The 15,820-nt window shown below is 31.1% G+C and overlaps 1 protein-coding gene across 1 annotated transcript in view; it reads left to right on the top strand.

The window, feature by feature from the left end:
• The window catches only part of LOC124370352 (variant surface antigen E-like), a 49,188-nt gene extending 42,307 nt beyond the window's left edge, over positions 1-6,881 (top strand). Inside the window, exon 2 of the mRNA XM_046828641.1 lies at positions 5,874-6,881. Coding sequence (XP_046684597.1) covers positions 5,874-6,881 — 1,008 coding nt within the window. The remainder of the gene's footprint in view (positions 1-5,873) is intronic.
• Positions 6,882-15,820: the final 8,939 nt, after the last annotated feature.

Raw genomic sequence — 15,820 nt, 5'->3', positions numbered from 1 at the left:
TTTTACTGAAACCTAAACTACCAGAATCCTAATCTTCTACACTCTACCTTAAATACACAAACCGATTACCACGAGCTGGATTACCAACAGTTTTATGTTATAACTTTCTAACCGAAATAATGATTTTCTCCAACCATTTTTCCATATTAAAATCAAGGAAACTAATTCTTTCCTATTAAAATTGCTACAAAGACAACAATTCATTCATTAAAATTGTATTTTAGTAAAACAGATTTTGAACCCACCAGTATCCCGCATGATGCTGTATTGATGGTTACAGGACTTATTATTTTTATATATCGTAAGAGTTCCATATTGTGGCAGTACTCAGTATGTAATATTGCAGGGATAATTTTAAACACCAAAACTAACGAATCGTCTAATAAATTTATACTAAATATCGTATCTACTCACTGCTAGGGATTGGTTTAATTCGTTAACGAGTATTTGTCACTTTACATAGTTAATGGACTCACTGTGTAAACTATTTCAAGAATTCAAACTTTTCAACAGGTTTCGAAGTGGTGGAAACCGGATAATTTAGATGATATTTAATTGATGTTGAAGTAAATATAACATTTTTATTAATGGTGAAACTATGTAATTAACTTATTTTTTGTCGAATAAGAAAAATTTTGTAAATTTCTTGGAAGTGGTATTGGTCTAATAGGCTGCACCTAAAACATCTGTACGACATAAAAATTATAAATATGCGACTAAATAAAAATACATTTTTGAAAAACAATATGTAAGATACGTTTCTTCCCATCAACAAACATAACGGGCCAATGTATGTATAAAGTAAAACAAAGTACTAAACGCAATCCCCAGAGCAAATAAAGTCGAAAACAGTTTAGAGAATACTCGTTTTATGATCAAACGTGATCCCGTTGCGGGATTTAATTTTACTCGGACTGGGCTCACTTTATTGTACCCTAACAAATTATCTAATCGAAATAGCATTCAAACAGTAGATTTGTTTTAATAAAGTAATAGAGTATATATTCAAAAAGGATCCTACAAATTTCTTGTAAAATAAATACTCAGAAACCATAATTAACGTGTTAACGGTCAGCTTTAATTTAGTGTACATAAAATAAAAAATATGCATTCAAATGCTTTTGAGATAATCACTTTAATAAACAACAAAATTCAAAGTATAATATTAACATTGAAATCGGACGTTAGAAGAATGTGACCTCTTTGAATATTAAAGTCAGTTCATTAAAGTTTGTGTTAGATCAACTTCAATTCTTAACTTGTCCTGGAGTACCGTACATTCGTCTTACAGAATTTTCTGAAGCTACGAAACGTGTTTTCCTCCAATACATATAACTACATAAATACTTTATGTTTGTGATTCAATGGGTAAAACTCGATTTATGTACGACTTATAGATCACTTCTGATAATGTGTCATAATAAGATACAAAGTAAAAATCTTTTAAGTGAGTACATTTAGATATTTAAAACTCATCCCATCTTATTCAAAATAAAAGAATGCTTTTTAATATCCCACTTTGGTGTTCCACAAATAAATATCTAAAATGTGTAACTATATTAGTTTCAAATTATCGATTTTATATTTTTATTTACAACAGTACAACATATATAGTCAAAGGTCATACAAGGAAATAAATGTGAAATGAAAATATAATACTCACATATAGGTTCTTTAAATGATAGCTTTCATGAAAACTATAAAAAACACACACACACAAATTTGTATATATAATTACACACATATATATATATATATATATATATATATATATATATATATATATAACTCTCAACTGTATTTAAGTCATTCAGGGGCAGAAAAAAATGTCTTGACTCTATATACATTTCGCAGGAATAAATATGTTACCTTCATACACTTTGCTACTTTTTTATAGAGCGGATAATTTATATTTCTTTAGTAAAATTAATAAATTGATTATATTTCATCGCATACATAAATATGTCATGAATATTGCAGTTGATATCATAATTGACTTACTTGTTGCTGCACTCACTGCTCTGAATCGGGAGGAATGCACACTTGGGATATTTTACAATCTGAGTCGACTTCTTCTAAGAAAATTGGAGGGTTGTGGTGTTATAGGAGTTTAATTCAATATTTTGACTCCTACCTCTCTGTTAGAACCCAATTTGTCGAGATAATGAATTATTTGAGCAAAACATGTTCTAGATTTCTTTATATAATCTCTGGCGTTCCCCAAAGCTGTATAATAGGCACTGTCTTGTTTATGTAACTTATATCCAATAAAATGTTCACTTTGTGCAGTACTCTGATGTTAAAATTGTTTTTGTGCTGGCAAATTTTATTCAATTACTTTAACTTGCTCTACACCTAGTTTAATCCAGGTATTTGGTGCATCGGCACATGAGAAAACTACTTATTGTTGAAGATTAATTGTCTGTTAATTCCCGTAGACTATTAACTCAAAGTTCCTTTTGGCTTAATACTGATCCTTCGTTATAATGAATTAAATGATATTGTATCGCTCCATCTTAATGGTAATTGTCATTCAAAATTGGTAATGTTTATAATTACTATATATTGAAAGGAAATCCGGAAGAGTTCTCTGTGCATGGTATATCAAGTGTACGCTGTTCCGAGTGAAATCGAACAATAATATTTATTTATATAAATTAATTTTTTTACAAATGATGTAGAGAAAGAAGTAACGTTATTTATAAAAAATTATAAACAATTAACTGCTTTATATTTCATAAAATTGTCTAATTGTAGGACATTATTTTATTATTACAAAGAACTGCCAGTGCTAAAACAAAATACCTCAAGTTTTATAATAATTATTACACATTATTTGGCATTTTGTTTACTGCAAAGAAACTTTGAAACTATTAACTTAGTAATTGTATCTGGAGCGGTACTTTTATTTATGTTTAAAATTAAACATTTCTAAGTTGAAATTAAATTTGTTTCAAGTTAGACTGAAGTATAAGAGTTTTCTGCATTTTCATTTATAATATGTAAAACTGTTTAATATTATAATTACCTATTTAGAATGTTTTTCGTACATAAGGCATGAAAATGTATAGATCTATAATATTTTTACTCTCTTTTTATTTCCTCTACTACTTTCGGATTACGTTATATAGCCGCTGTCACACATTTCCTCCCATCTATCATCTTTTTGAAACTTTAATGGCCTTTATCATTTCAGTTAAGTTTTATTTTGCCTAACCTCTATTTCAAAACGGATGTGCATTATAATGTTCATATGTATACCAATATAACACCATCTGATATACATGAATAAATTACGTATAATATATTGTACACGAGTTTAATTATAGAAAAGAATTAGTTTTTTTTTATTGGACCATTTTATTGTTAGTAAATTTAGTAGGTAATGCAACATTTCTTAAAATTTGTTGAGAATTCGTTGCATTATTAAATTTCAAAATTCTGCATTTACCGCAAATCTTTAGTTGATCAAATACTTCTATTACAAACAATAAAAGAGTCTCCAAACACAAATGAACCATTTAACTTCTCTCTGTTACCCAAGCAAGTAGTGCTCTGCAGTTTAAGTATATCAGATGTAACTAATTGGATTACTCTACGTGCTTTTTAGTTCTATCTTTTAATTATGGACCCTAGTTGGCCCAAGTGTCTCTATTATCCAAATTACTTTAACTGAAGTTCCCTGTATATTTTTAATTTTATGTAGCAAGAAAGCGTTCATTGCTACTTTTATTGTTTAAATTCTCATCCATTGCATGTTTTCTAAAGTTTTAAAACTAGTAAACCAGTTTCAAGTATAAATCTAAAGTAGACTTTTGTAAATATTTTAATACGATAGTTCCAATGTACACATTAAATCTAAACATATTTCTTCCTTTATTCATCCGAAATAATGATTAATAACGGGGCATCACAATAGATCTTGATGATAGACAAACTAAGTGACAATATTGAGCCCAACCTTAATATTGTATTATTTGCAAGATATACTGTATCGGAAATATTTAGCAGACATTTTGAAATTTAATCTTGGAGTCAAGTAATATCTATGTGTCAGTTAAATATATTGTTCCCATTGAGAAGGGTATGGAAATGTGGAAAATGGTAGTTCACGTAATAGGTTGACAGCGAAAAAAATTTAAGAATCAGAGTGAATAAAGAAAAAATTGACTTATTTATATACTACGACTATGCTACCTGTGAATATTAACTAAACGTGTTCGATCTATTTGTCTTTCATGTGTAGGTCATAAAAATATGTGACGTGGTTATACAAAATGTGTCCTATTGATCATCTCTTTTCATTATGTATCATTGCCTTCTTATTTCATTTTTATTATTTGTATTTTAAACATTGTTGATTTTAAACATTCCACGTTATGTACTACTATATCGTTAAACAGCATATTAAAAGCTGTGCTGATGTTTAACATATTAGGATAATCAGTTAGACCCAAACACAAATGCTGTATTGTGTACAAGAACATGGACTCGTGTTGACCGACAAAGGCCATTGTGTGGTTCTACATTGTCCCGATGTCCTGCACACAAACTGTCGCTGACACACAAAGTACGCATTCATCACCTACTGGAAAGTAAAGTCGCTAAAGGCAATTAAAACGTAGAGAAACTAATTACAGCTGGTCGGCGGTATTAAAGATTAAAGGCGGCTTTGGCAGCGAGGCGCGAAATTGATTCTCTGTCAGATTCAATGTAAACAGAATTGTATCAAAACATCCAATCGTGATATTTATTTTACTTTGTTTGTACGCTGTGTTTCAAAGTTTAATTTTGTATTATTACAGATAGTATTGACTGATGACAATGCGTCTTGTTTCCGTCGCTAGTTGCATAGCGAAATAAAATTTTGTTTCAATGTTTGCATAGTATCTAATTTATTCCAGTGATTTTCTCTTGTTTTGTTCCATAGCGGTTTAGTTTCCAAGTTCCTTTAAATATATAAGTTGGTTTTAGGTAATTTTAACTAGAATTACAAAAAGTTGTTTTTATTAAAAGAAAAGAGTTATTTTTATCACGTATTTTAGTAACCAATTTAAGTTTTTGTTTCAGTATGTTCAATCAGGTTAAATTATCGAACTCTTGCTTTATGACAGATATTTATATTAAGATTGAGTCATGCAGATTTCAATATACAGTTGAAAGCAGTGGGAAATTTGGTAGTAGGAGCTTGAAGAATAAATAATATTTGTAAACATATCTTGTTTGTGTACTAATAAGACTGAATGCTGAGTTGCTCCAGTTGATATTACTCTTTGTGCAACGTCTGAAATCTGACGCTGTCACATTCATAATTACTGGGAGTCTTGTTCGTCTCATGAAATACGTCAACGGAGGAGCTCAAAGCGAACCCTTTACATCGCGTTACCTTCGGATTGTATTAGTAGTCACTTGGCTTACCAGAGGATCGAGGATGGAGGAAGTGTGTTCAGCTTGATTACTAAACCGGAATTCAATGGAAAACCAACAATTTTCGACTATGATGCTGCCTTCTTGCAATTTATTGAAGAATTCAGAAAAAGAAAACTGAAGCTACTTATATGCTCAGCAATGGGATGCGTAAGAGATCAAATTTGGCCGAATCACTTCATAAAAAATCTCACAGAATTTCAAAAAACTACAGGAGCAAGTGTCGACATAGTTTGCTATTATCAACGCGCAAACCGGCCCTTATACAATGGCGTGCCTTTCAATTACTTTGTGAAACGCCTTCAGCAGATTATTGATGAATACCATCTACAAGAATCTTCACCTGTTCTTCAACCAGAGACCAGCACAACATCTAAAGACTTGGCATACCTTATAGAAAAAGTCATGTAAATATTGAAAATTACACACAACCCAGCACACTACAGCTCACAACACACCAGGACACACAACCCAGTACACCACAGCTCACAACACACCAGGACACACAACACAGCACACTACAGATCATAACACACCAGTACATACAACACAGCACACCACAGCTTACAACACACCAGGACACACAACACCACAGCTCACAACACACCAGGACACACAACACAGCACACTACAGATCACAACACACCAGGACACACAACACAGCACACCACAGCTCACAACACACCAGGACATACAACACAGCACGCCACGGCTCACAACACACCAGGACACACAACACAGCACACCACAGCTCACAACACACCAGTACGTACAACACAGCACACCACAGCTTACAACACACCAGGACACACAACACAGCACACCCCAGCTCACAAAACACACCAGGACATACAACACAGTACACCACAGCTCACAACACACCAGGACACACAGCACAGAACACCACAGCTCACAACACACCAGGACACACAACACAGCACACTACAGATCACAACACACCAGGACACACAACACAGCACACCACAGCTCACAACACACCAGTACATACAACACAGCACACCACAGCTTACAACACACCAGGACACACAACACAGCACACCCCAGCTCACAAAACACACCAGGACATACAACACAGCACACCACAGCTCACAACACACCAGGACATACAACACAGCACACCACAGCTCACAACACACCAGGACACACAACACAGCACACTACAGATCACAACACACCAGGACATACAACACAGCACACCACAGCTCACAACACACCAGGACACACAACCCAGCACACCACAGCTCATAACACACCAGGACATACAACCCAGTACACCACAGCTCATAACACACCAGGACATACAACACAGCACACCACAGTTCACTACACTGAAGAACACACAACTCAATACACCACAACTTGCAGAACGACTGACTTCAACACCCGTTTCTTCTTTAAACTCAATTGTAGCACTGTCTCATCCAGCAGGTTAGCAAAAGTAAAACATTTAATAACAATCTTCCACCAAAATATACAACATCTAGCTTCAAGAATTGAACAATTACTAGTCATCCAAGATGAATTAAATCCTCAGATTTTAATATTAACCGAACATGATATGAAAAATAATGAAGTGAATAGACTTAATATACAAGGGTACAAAATTAACAGTTTTTACTGTAGAGAGAACCCTGCTAAAGGAGGAGTCATGATGCTCTGCCAGGAAGGTTTGAATTGGAAGCGGGTGGAAGTACCTAAATCTTTGCCAGACAGATTACTCGAAGAAAAACAGTTTGAGTTTAGTGCTTGTAGCTATACAGTTGGTTCCTTTAAAATGTTGGCTATAGGGGTATATAGATCGCCTAGGTCAGACTGTGTAGTATTTTTAGATAGGTTAAGCATATTAGTTGACTATTTTTTTAACAATTTGATCATATAGTTATAGGGGGAGATGTTAACATAAATGTTTAAAAAAATGACCATGAACTCAAATTATTCAAAAATATATTAAAAAGTCACAACATGAGGTATCTTATCAATTTTCCGACAAGAGTAACAGAAAATTCTGCATCAGCAATTGATAATTTCATAGTAAAAAACTGTCATGATTCCTTACTAACTGTAGAGGGGGTAATAACCTGTCTCTCAGATCATGACGGACAATTGCTGCATATTCACAATCCAAAGATAAAAGTCGAAAAAAAATTACCTATAAAGCGCGAAATACGCAAGTTTTCAGCCCAAATCATGAGTGAATTTAATAGGCTCCTAAAAAATGAAGCTTGGGAGAACGTTTACATGGCCTCTGTTGAAAAAATATGACGAGTTTCATAATACTTTACAATATTATTTTGATATTTCTTTTCCTAAAACCTTAGTTACTGAAAAAATTTGTAAACAAAATTGGATTTCAGAAGATCTTAAAAATGACAAAAAAGAACTAATACAATTGGCTAAAAAAACTAGAGGAAAGACAAATGCTCTTTTAAATAAAGACTTCAAACAAAGAAAATGTGAGTATAAAATAAAATTAACACAAGCTAAAACCGATTATTTTGAAAATAAAATAGAAAAATCTACAAATATACAAAAAACAGTGTGGGCACTTATTAACTCTGAAGTTGGGCAAAAAAATCAGAATGAAATTAAAAACATCTCTTTGCAAGAGGGAAATAAAAGTTGGTATAGTCCTAAAACTGTATCTAATGTATTTAATAAATACTTTGTACATGTAGTTCAGGAGATCGGTGAATTTAATTGTCAAAATACAGAAGTTAGCGAAAAGGAACAAGCACAATGTATTAGAAAAGGTTTTAACTTTAAATTTATTGATGCAGAGAAGGTGGAAAAAACCATAAACTCAATAAAGAACAAAAACTCTGCCGGATATGATGAAATCCCTATAAAAGTGATCAAAAATACCAAACAGTATTTAATCCAAATTGTAAGCCACTTAATAAATTCATCATTTGTTTCAGGTATTTTCCCAAATCAGCTTAAAAGATCAAAAATCATACCAATCCATAAGAAAAAACTGTCCAGAAACTGTGTCAAACTATCGCCCAATTTCCCTTCTTCCGATAATTTCAAAAATTTATGAGAAAATAGTTAACAAACAATTAATAACATACCTAGAGGATTCTAAATTACTAACTAATATTCAGCACGGTTTTAGACTACAAAAATCAGTAATAACCGCTGCTGTATCTTTTGTTGAGTCTATAATTGAATCAGTAGAATAAGGTGAATATACAGCAGGAATCTTTATGGACCTATCTAAGGCATTCGATAGTGTAAGCCATTCTCACCTGATAACTAAATTACAATCATTAGGAATAAAAAAAATTCAATTAAGTGGTTTCAATCGTACATTTACAATAGATGCCAATTTGTAGAAATTACCCATAGAACGCATGAAAATAGAGTCTTAAAGGTTTCTTCAGAAACTGAAATGATTAGATATGGTGTCCCTCAGGGATCGATTTTGGGCCCTCTTCTGTTCCTATGCTATATAAATGATGTAGGGAGCGCACTCACACGTGCACCCCAAAATAATCTGTGTCTTTATGAGACGACTCAAATCTTAAAGTAGCAGCCAATACTGTTGAACAGGTTGAGATAATAAGTTTCATTGAATTAGAAAATATTGGAACTTTCTTTAAGCAGCACAACTTAATGTTAAATGCTCAAAAAACTAACTTTGTAAAATTAAAAACACACAACAACAAACAGATATCCGAACCATTAATTACGTTCAACTCAGAAGAAATTGAGAGTAAAAAAAGCACACAATTTCTCGGCCTAACAATAGATCAACATTTAAGCTGGGACAAACATGTGGATAAAATATTGTCAAAATTAAGCTCGGGGATATTTTCTCTTTATAGGATGTCGTTTTTTTGTAACCAAAAAACACTTAGAAATAGATATTTTGCAAATTTCCACTCTCATTTATCTTTTGGAATATGTCTCTTTGGTGCAACGACAAAAACAAATATGGATAACATTCTTAAACTAAAAAAAAGGCAATTAGAATTATATTGAGACTAGATTACAATGAAACAGTAAAGGAGAAATTTAAAGAATTACAAATTCTAACAATATATGGCCAATATATTTTTGACACGATTCTAATTGAAAAAAATAATCAAATAAGTAATGAATTAAATCTTGAACCTCATCCATACAACACCAGAAATAAAAAAATACATTGTAACAACTCATCACAATTTAAAGTATTATGAGAAAAAACCATCATACATGGGGCTGAAATTTTTTAAACATTTACCCACTAGCATAAAAAATTTAACTAATCTAAGAATATTCAAAAACACAGTTAAATGTTTTTTGATAAACAAGGCATTGTATTCTCTGGAGGAGTACTTTTCCACCTCCTCGTAGATTTAGATGTACTTATATTAGTAGTTTTATGATGTACAGACTGCGAGTCTTTGGACACTATTCAATTGTATACTTACTGTATATATCTGATAAATAAAGATTTTTTGATTTGATTTGATCGTGTCGACATTAGAGTCACTTAGACTACGCAATATAAAAAACGTTGTAATTTAGGGGAAGAGGTATTCTCATTGTCCCATCAAGTGCACGATTATGTGCACTACAATGTTTTGGACACGATCTCTAAGCACAGTGGAGCAATTAAGTTTTCTACACATAACATAACTGTAGTAGGAGGGGTTGATTCAATGTGAGTTTTAATAAAGAAGAAGCAGAAGATAGACTCTTTACATCGTATCGACTTCAGAGAAACCCAGACTACAAATTATTGTCTACCTTCATTATATTTTCTATGGACTATATTGTCCTGACCCACAATGGGATTATTTATTCACCTATAATATACTATATTTTTTAATCTGGGTGCCTCTAGTTGTTGGTTTGGCGATTACTATATTGCGTAATCGCTGCAAATGTGTCATTATATATATATATATATATATATATATATATATATATATATATATATATATATATATATATACACACGCACAAACACACACACACACACACACATATATATGTGTGTGTGTGTGTGTGTGTGTGTGTGTGTGTGTGTGTGTGTGTGTGTGTGTGTGTGTGTGTGTGTGTGTGTGTGTGTGTGTGTGTGTGTGTGTGCGTGTGTGTGTGTGTGTGCAAGAAGTATTGAAATCAGGAGATTAATCACAATTTTTTCAATTGTTAAAATATTTACTAATGTTCAATTATAAACATAAAAAATTACATATTTAAACATAATTTAATCAGTGCATCTAAAAGTACTTACTGTCTGTAATCACTTGTGTAAAGCGAAAAATTTGAATAGGTAATAATGTCTGGACGTTTGGTTGTTTCAGAAAGACGAAGAAACGAGAAAAGTGCGGATACTGAAAAGTCCTAAATCGGGCAAGGGACAAATTTAATAACAGCTTCAGTATGGTTTTTGCTACTATCACTACAATTATTTTCACTCAGTTAGTAAATTTATACTGCAGAATAAGATACAGCTATTTTTATTACAAAGCATTACTGTGCAATATTTTGGTATGACAGAAAGAGTTTTGACAATTTTGTTTAAACTTCAAACTACCGCCCATATTTAATACTTGAATTACTATAAAGTGATTTAAAAAAAGTAGACTATCAAGTAATATTTCGCTTTTACGAGTTAAACATAGCATATACTTATTGATACATATTTAAAATCTCAAAGGCATGTAAATTTGATCAATAATCTGTTCTTAATATGTATACGACCTCCATCTTGAGATTGAATTTCAGTATCAAAGTAGGTTGTAGTTGTACTTTATTAGTTATTGCGATTCCATAGGAAATGGATTATACAAATTCATATTAATTTATTTATTTAATGAACGGTTACATTAACACTTATTTATTGAAACCTATTATTATTATGTTACTAAAAACTTGTAAATATGTGTTATATTTTTTTAAATTAAACTTATTATTTAAACAAGCAGTTGCCTGAGGCATGGCACACGATTTCCCGTTGAGAAATAAGGACACCAAGAGCATTTTATGTTCAAATAACATTCTAAACATTCCTGAGATAAGTTTTAATTAGAAAAATCCCATTTTATGATCCATTTTGGATGTCAGTTTAAAGATCAGTGGTTTTAAGCCTTGAAATGGGAGAGTAAACGTTTTTTTTATAAATTATCTGCAAAATAACTCGAATTTTCCTCGATATAACGTTCCATGATATTTTATTGAATAGCTGGAATGGTTTCAGAAATATATTTTAATTTGTGGAGGGATCTTACAATCTAAATTTAGTCATCATGATTGTGCTCTATTAAGTATAAAAATGAACAAGGCATAATTTATATTCATATTATTTAAGTAGTCATGATGTTTAAAATGTTTACAGTTAATTGCTGTTTACAATTAACAGGTTTTTCAATTATAAAATAAAATTTATTTATATAATTAACTATTGTACAAAATACACCTTATATACAGGATATTGGACCAACATGAGGCACAGTAATTAGACTTTAGAAAAGAGTCTATTCTTCTCGATTTGGCCTCGGCACAATTAGCATATTGATCATAATAATAATATCGTATAATATAATAAAAATCGCTATATTTTATTCATATAGTATAATTATACATAATACCTCATTATATTTGTATAATTTATAATATGTTATGGGAAATTTTGTAATTTTTAGAAGTCACTGGATCAGAGCCTTGATGTTTGAAAAAACTCCTTTCGTACTGCTCCTTTAAGAGCCATCACTTTAATTGTAATTAAAGTTTCATTTCTTGATAATAATCTATCGAAATTTTATCTCACTCGCAGATGTTTTTACAGCTCCGCGATCCGAAACGGTTTTACATAAGCTTTCTCACATTACTTTTTAGTCTTGTAGTAACCTCTATTGAATTAATGGCTTAGAGAAGTCATGTATCGGTTACAATTCCAAAGTTGCAAGAAAAATTATGTGAATAATTCTTCCATTAACTGTAAGTTAAATTCAGAATACACGTTATTATTTGTACTAGACAAGGAAATGCATCCTTGTTTCATCAGTAGTTCTCTGACATGTCCTGCACCTGGATATAATTCCTTTATACATAAATTCCGCCCTAAAATGTAGCATTAATATTACAACGATCGTGATAAATGGCATCATAATTAAAATTCTGTATTCTCTTGCACAAGTAAATAACATTTAAGACTCGTATTAATGGAAAGCTAATAAAAGAACACTATATACTGTAAATTGAGGTTCAAACAATTTTATGGTGTATATCAAATCTCTAAAGATCTTTTAAAACAAATATTTTTTACATATAAAATAGCACACCAATGTGTTATTATTTAATCCCCGTATAGAATATGTTTAGTTAATGCTACGACTTCCCTTTTTATCCTTTTCTGCATCTTCTAATTTTAAAGACCGTAAGCATAATAATACTGCATTCACGGTTATGTTTTTTGTTAACATATTTCACTGAATGTAATAAAGTGGAGAAAAGTTCAAAACTTTTAGAGACATATTGTGAAACAAAATTAATGGCTGTAATGGAAATCCACTACAGTTGTGAAAGGGTGGTTAATAATTATTCTTACTCCCCGCTTTAAGGTTTCTTTCTTTCAATCCGCGATTGAATTTTTCTTTATAACTATTTTACTAAATGCAGGTAACTCAATCTATTAACTGATTTAAAGTTATTCTTACAATACAATATGTGCGGGATTTATGAAAATCATTGTAGTACTTCGGACCATATTCATGTATTCACAAATGTTAAAATACATTCTTTAATTTGCAGTTAATACTACCAGTTTATTTAAAAGACCAAAAAATATTTTGGAATATTGAATATAGATCAAACATTTAATTAAAATAATGGCCAATTAATCATACATTTTATCATACTATTAGAAAACACCTTTATACTGCCTAAACTATTGAACCGATGGAACTGAAATGTTACATGGACATTCTTACGGCCAATTTGATAAATATAGGCCTATTCGTATTTAAAACATTTATCTGGGGTACGTCCTAATGGCCAATAAAGCAGTGAAATATCTCATCTTAGTCTCTAATTTTGTGAACTATTAATGAACTGAGGATATCAAATGTAATCAACTGTTCTGTGTAAACAATGTTTTTATGACACCACAACCATAATTTAAGGACAAATTAAAAAATGTATACATTTTTTTAATGATAAATCTCTGAGTATCCATTATTTATCACGTCGCAATTGATATTTCAGATTTAGTAAGTACTGTATTCATATACCTTAGAAATTGCTTAAAATATTATTAATTAAACATAAAATAAATCATTTCCTTTAAAATAGTCGGCAAGAACTATGCTGTGTGAAAGGTTTATGGGCTGTGCTTTGAACTGAAATATCAATTACAGCACTAAATATTCTAAAATATTTTAAATAAATTTTAAGTTTACAAAAGAAACAAACAGGTAAATAGTGTATTTTAATGATCTTTTAACTGAAAATTTTTAGAAAATATTAAGTATTAATTATAAAAACTAAGTTACAATCTCACTTTTACTATTAATTTAAAGACTATTCTAAAACCAATCTCAGTTGACCTTTAACAGATTCTCTGATCTGTCTCATATATTTTCTTGCTCTGGAAATAAGACAAAACCAAAGATGTAACAAAACAAAAGCGAATGAAGTAAATTACTATAGTTATAAATATATGTATTTAATATGTGTATATAATAATGTATTTGTTGATCGCAGCAACAAGGCAACTCTGAACTGGTGTCGGAAGTATACCCGACTCGAACCAGTGGTGATACACCGGCCACGCATACGAAATAGCGTGGAAAGCTGCGGGAAACTGCTAGCAATGCAGTTTTGAAAAAAATTAGTCTTTTATTATACATTAAAAGACAGGATTTTTCCGGACCCTTACCATCGTTTAGTGATACAAAAGATCAGTAACACCAGATGTTTCTGATCTCTTGTATCACTGAATGGAGGCAAATGTCCGGAAAAACCCGTTTCCTTCAAAATCTTTCAATAGGCAATAACCAAACTAACAAAAAAATAAAAGACAGTTACGACACCTATCTTTATTGTCTTTTGACATAAGTAGGCTTTTCAGAACTGCTACATATGTTCTTTTTCTTTTTTGTCGGGAAAAAAAGCAAAATCTACTGTGCAACAAAAAATAGTTAGTTTTAAGTAATTCAAATGTACCATAAATATACACTTTTAACATACTTTCTATTATACATTAAAAGACAGGATTTTTCGGGACCCTTACCATCGTTTAGTGATACACAAAATCAGTAACACTAAATGTTTCTGATTTCTTGTATCACTGAACGATGGCAAATGTCCGGAAAACCCTGTTTCCTTCAAAATTCTTCCATCGCCAAAAACAAAACTCAAACAAAAAATTAAAAGACAGTTATGACACCTATCTTTGTTTTCATTTCACATAAGTAGGCTTCTCAGTACTGTTTATATGTTTTTTTTCTTTTTTTTTCTGGAAAAAGGCAAAATTTACTGTGCAACAAAAATATAATTAGTCCAAAGTAATTAAAATTTACTATAAATATACACTTTTTAACATAGTTACTTGATCTTGGAAACTCGACATTGGCGTCTGAAATATAATTCACACGAATCAAAAGTCCTTGTATATCAATCAGCACTGGAAGGTTTTTTAACCTTCGAAATGGCGTCCGAAACTTATTAGTAACTGAAATTAAATCTTTAGCATTTTCATCAGGTATGCTCAACACTATTTTCTGTTTATATTCTATATATATTACAGCATTAACAATAATTTATACAATACTAAACCTGTACAAATGACCAATAATTAATTATAGCTACTAACAATTTAGTTATTACAAATTATTTTTGTGTAGCATTAGTTAAATGGTTCAATCATTCAAAAATGATTTACTACGTTTAATTCAGGAATTGAAAGTGTAACGGTTGGAAAGTTAAATTGACTAGAATTTATTGAAACACCTTTGTCTGAGGACAAGGGTCTAATTGAACAATTAGGCAAATGGGCTTGACGGTTTGTTCTTTGTAATTTTATACGCTTTTAAATTAAAAATACCCGTTAATATTCATGACTCCGTAAAGAAAATTTTATCCGGATCATGGTTTTAACATTTTTTTCTATTGATTAATTTAAGTGGCATTGTTGTGATATATACCTAGATACGTACGGATGTTGCGCACAATAGAATAGTCCTTAATATAGTAACTTTGTAAACATTTTGCAGATTTAAGTGAATAAAGTTAAAAAAGTAATTGACAAAAGATTTATATAGTGCGTACATTTTAGACTGATTTATTTCAAAATATCAGCCACTTGAACATTGGATCACTTAATAAAAGATTTATTATATTATTCACTGACCCCAAACATTGACAAGTGCTGGGCGTA

The sequence above is a fragment of the Homalodisca vitripennis genome, unplaced genomic scaffold (assembly GCF_021130785.1).
Source record: "Homalodisca vitripennis isolate AUS2020 unplaced genomic scaffold, UT_GWSS_2.1 ScUCBcl_94;HRSCAF=1077, whole genome shotgun sequence".
Taxonomy (NCBI): Eukaryota; Metazoa; Arthropoda; class Insecta; order Hemiptera; family Cicadellidae; genus Homalodisca; species Homalodisca vitripennis.
Note: the sequence above shows the minus strand (reverse complement) of the source record. Positions and strands in the feature narration are given on the sequence as shown.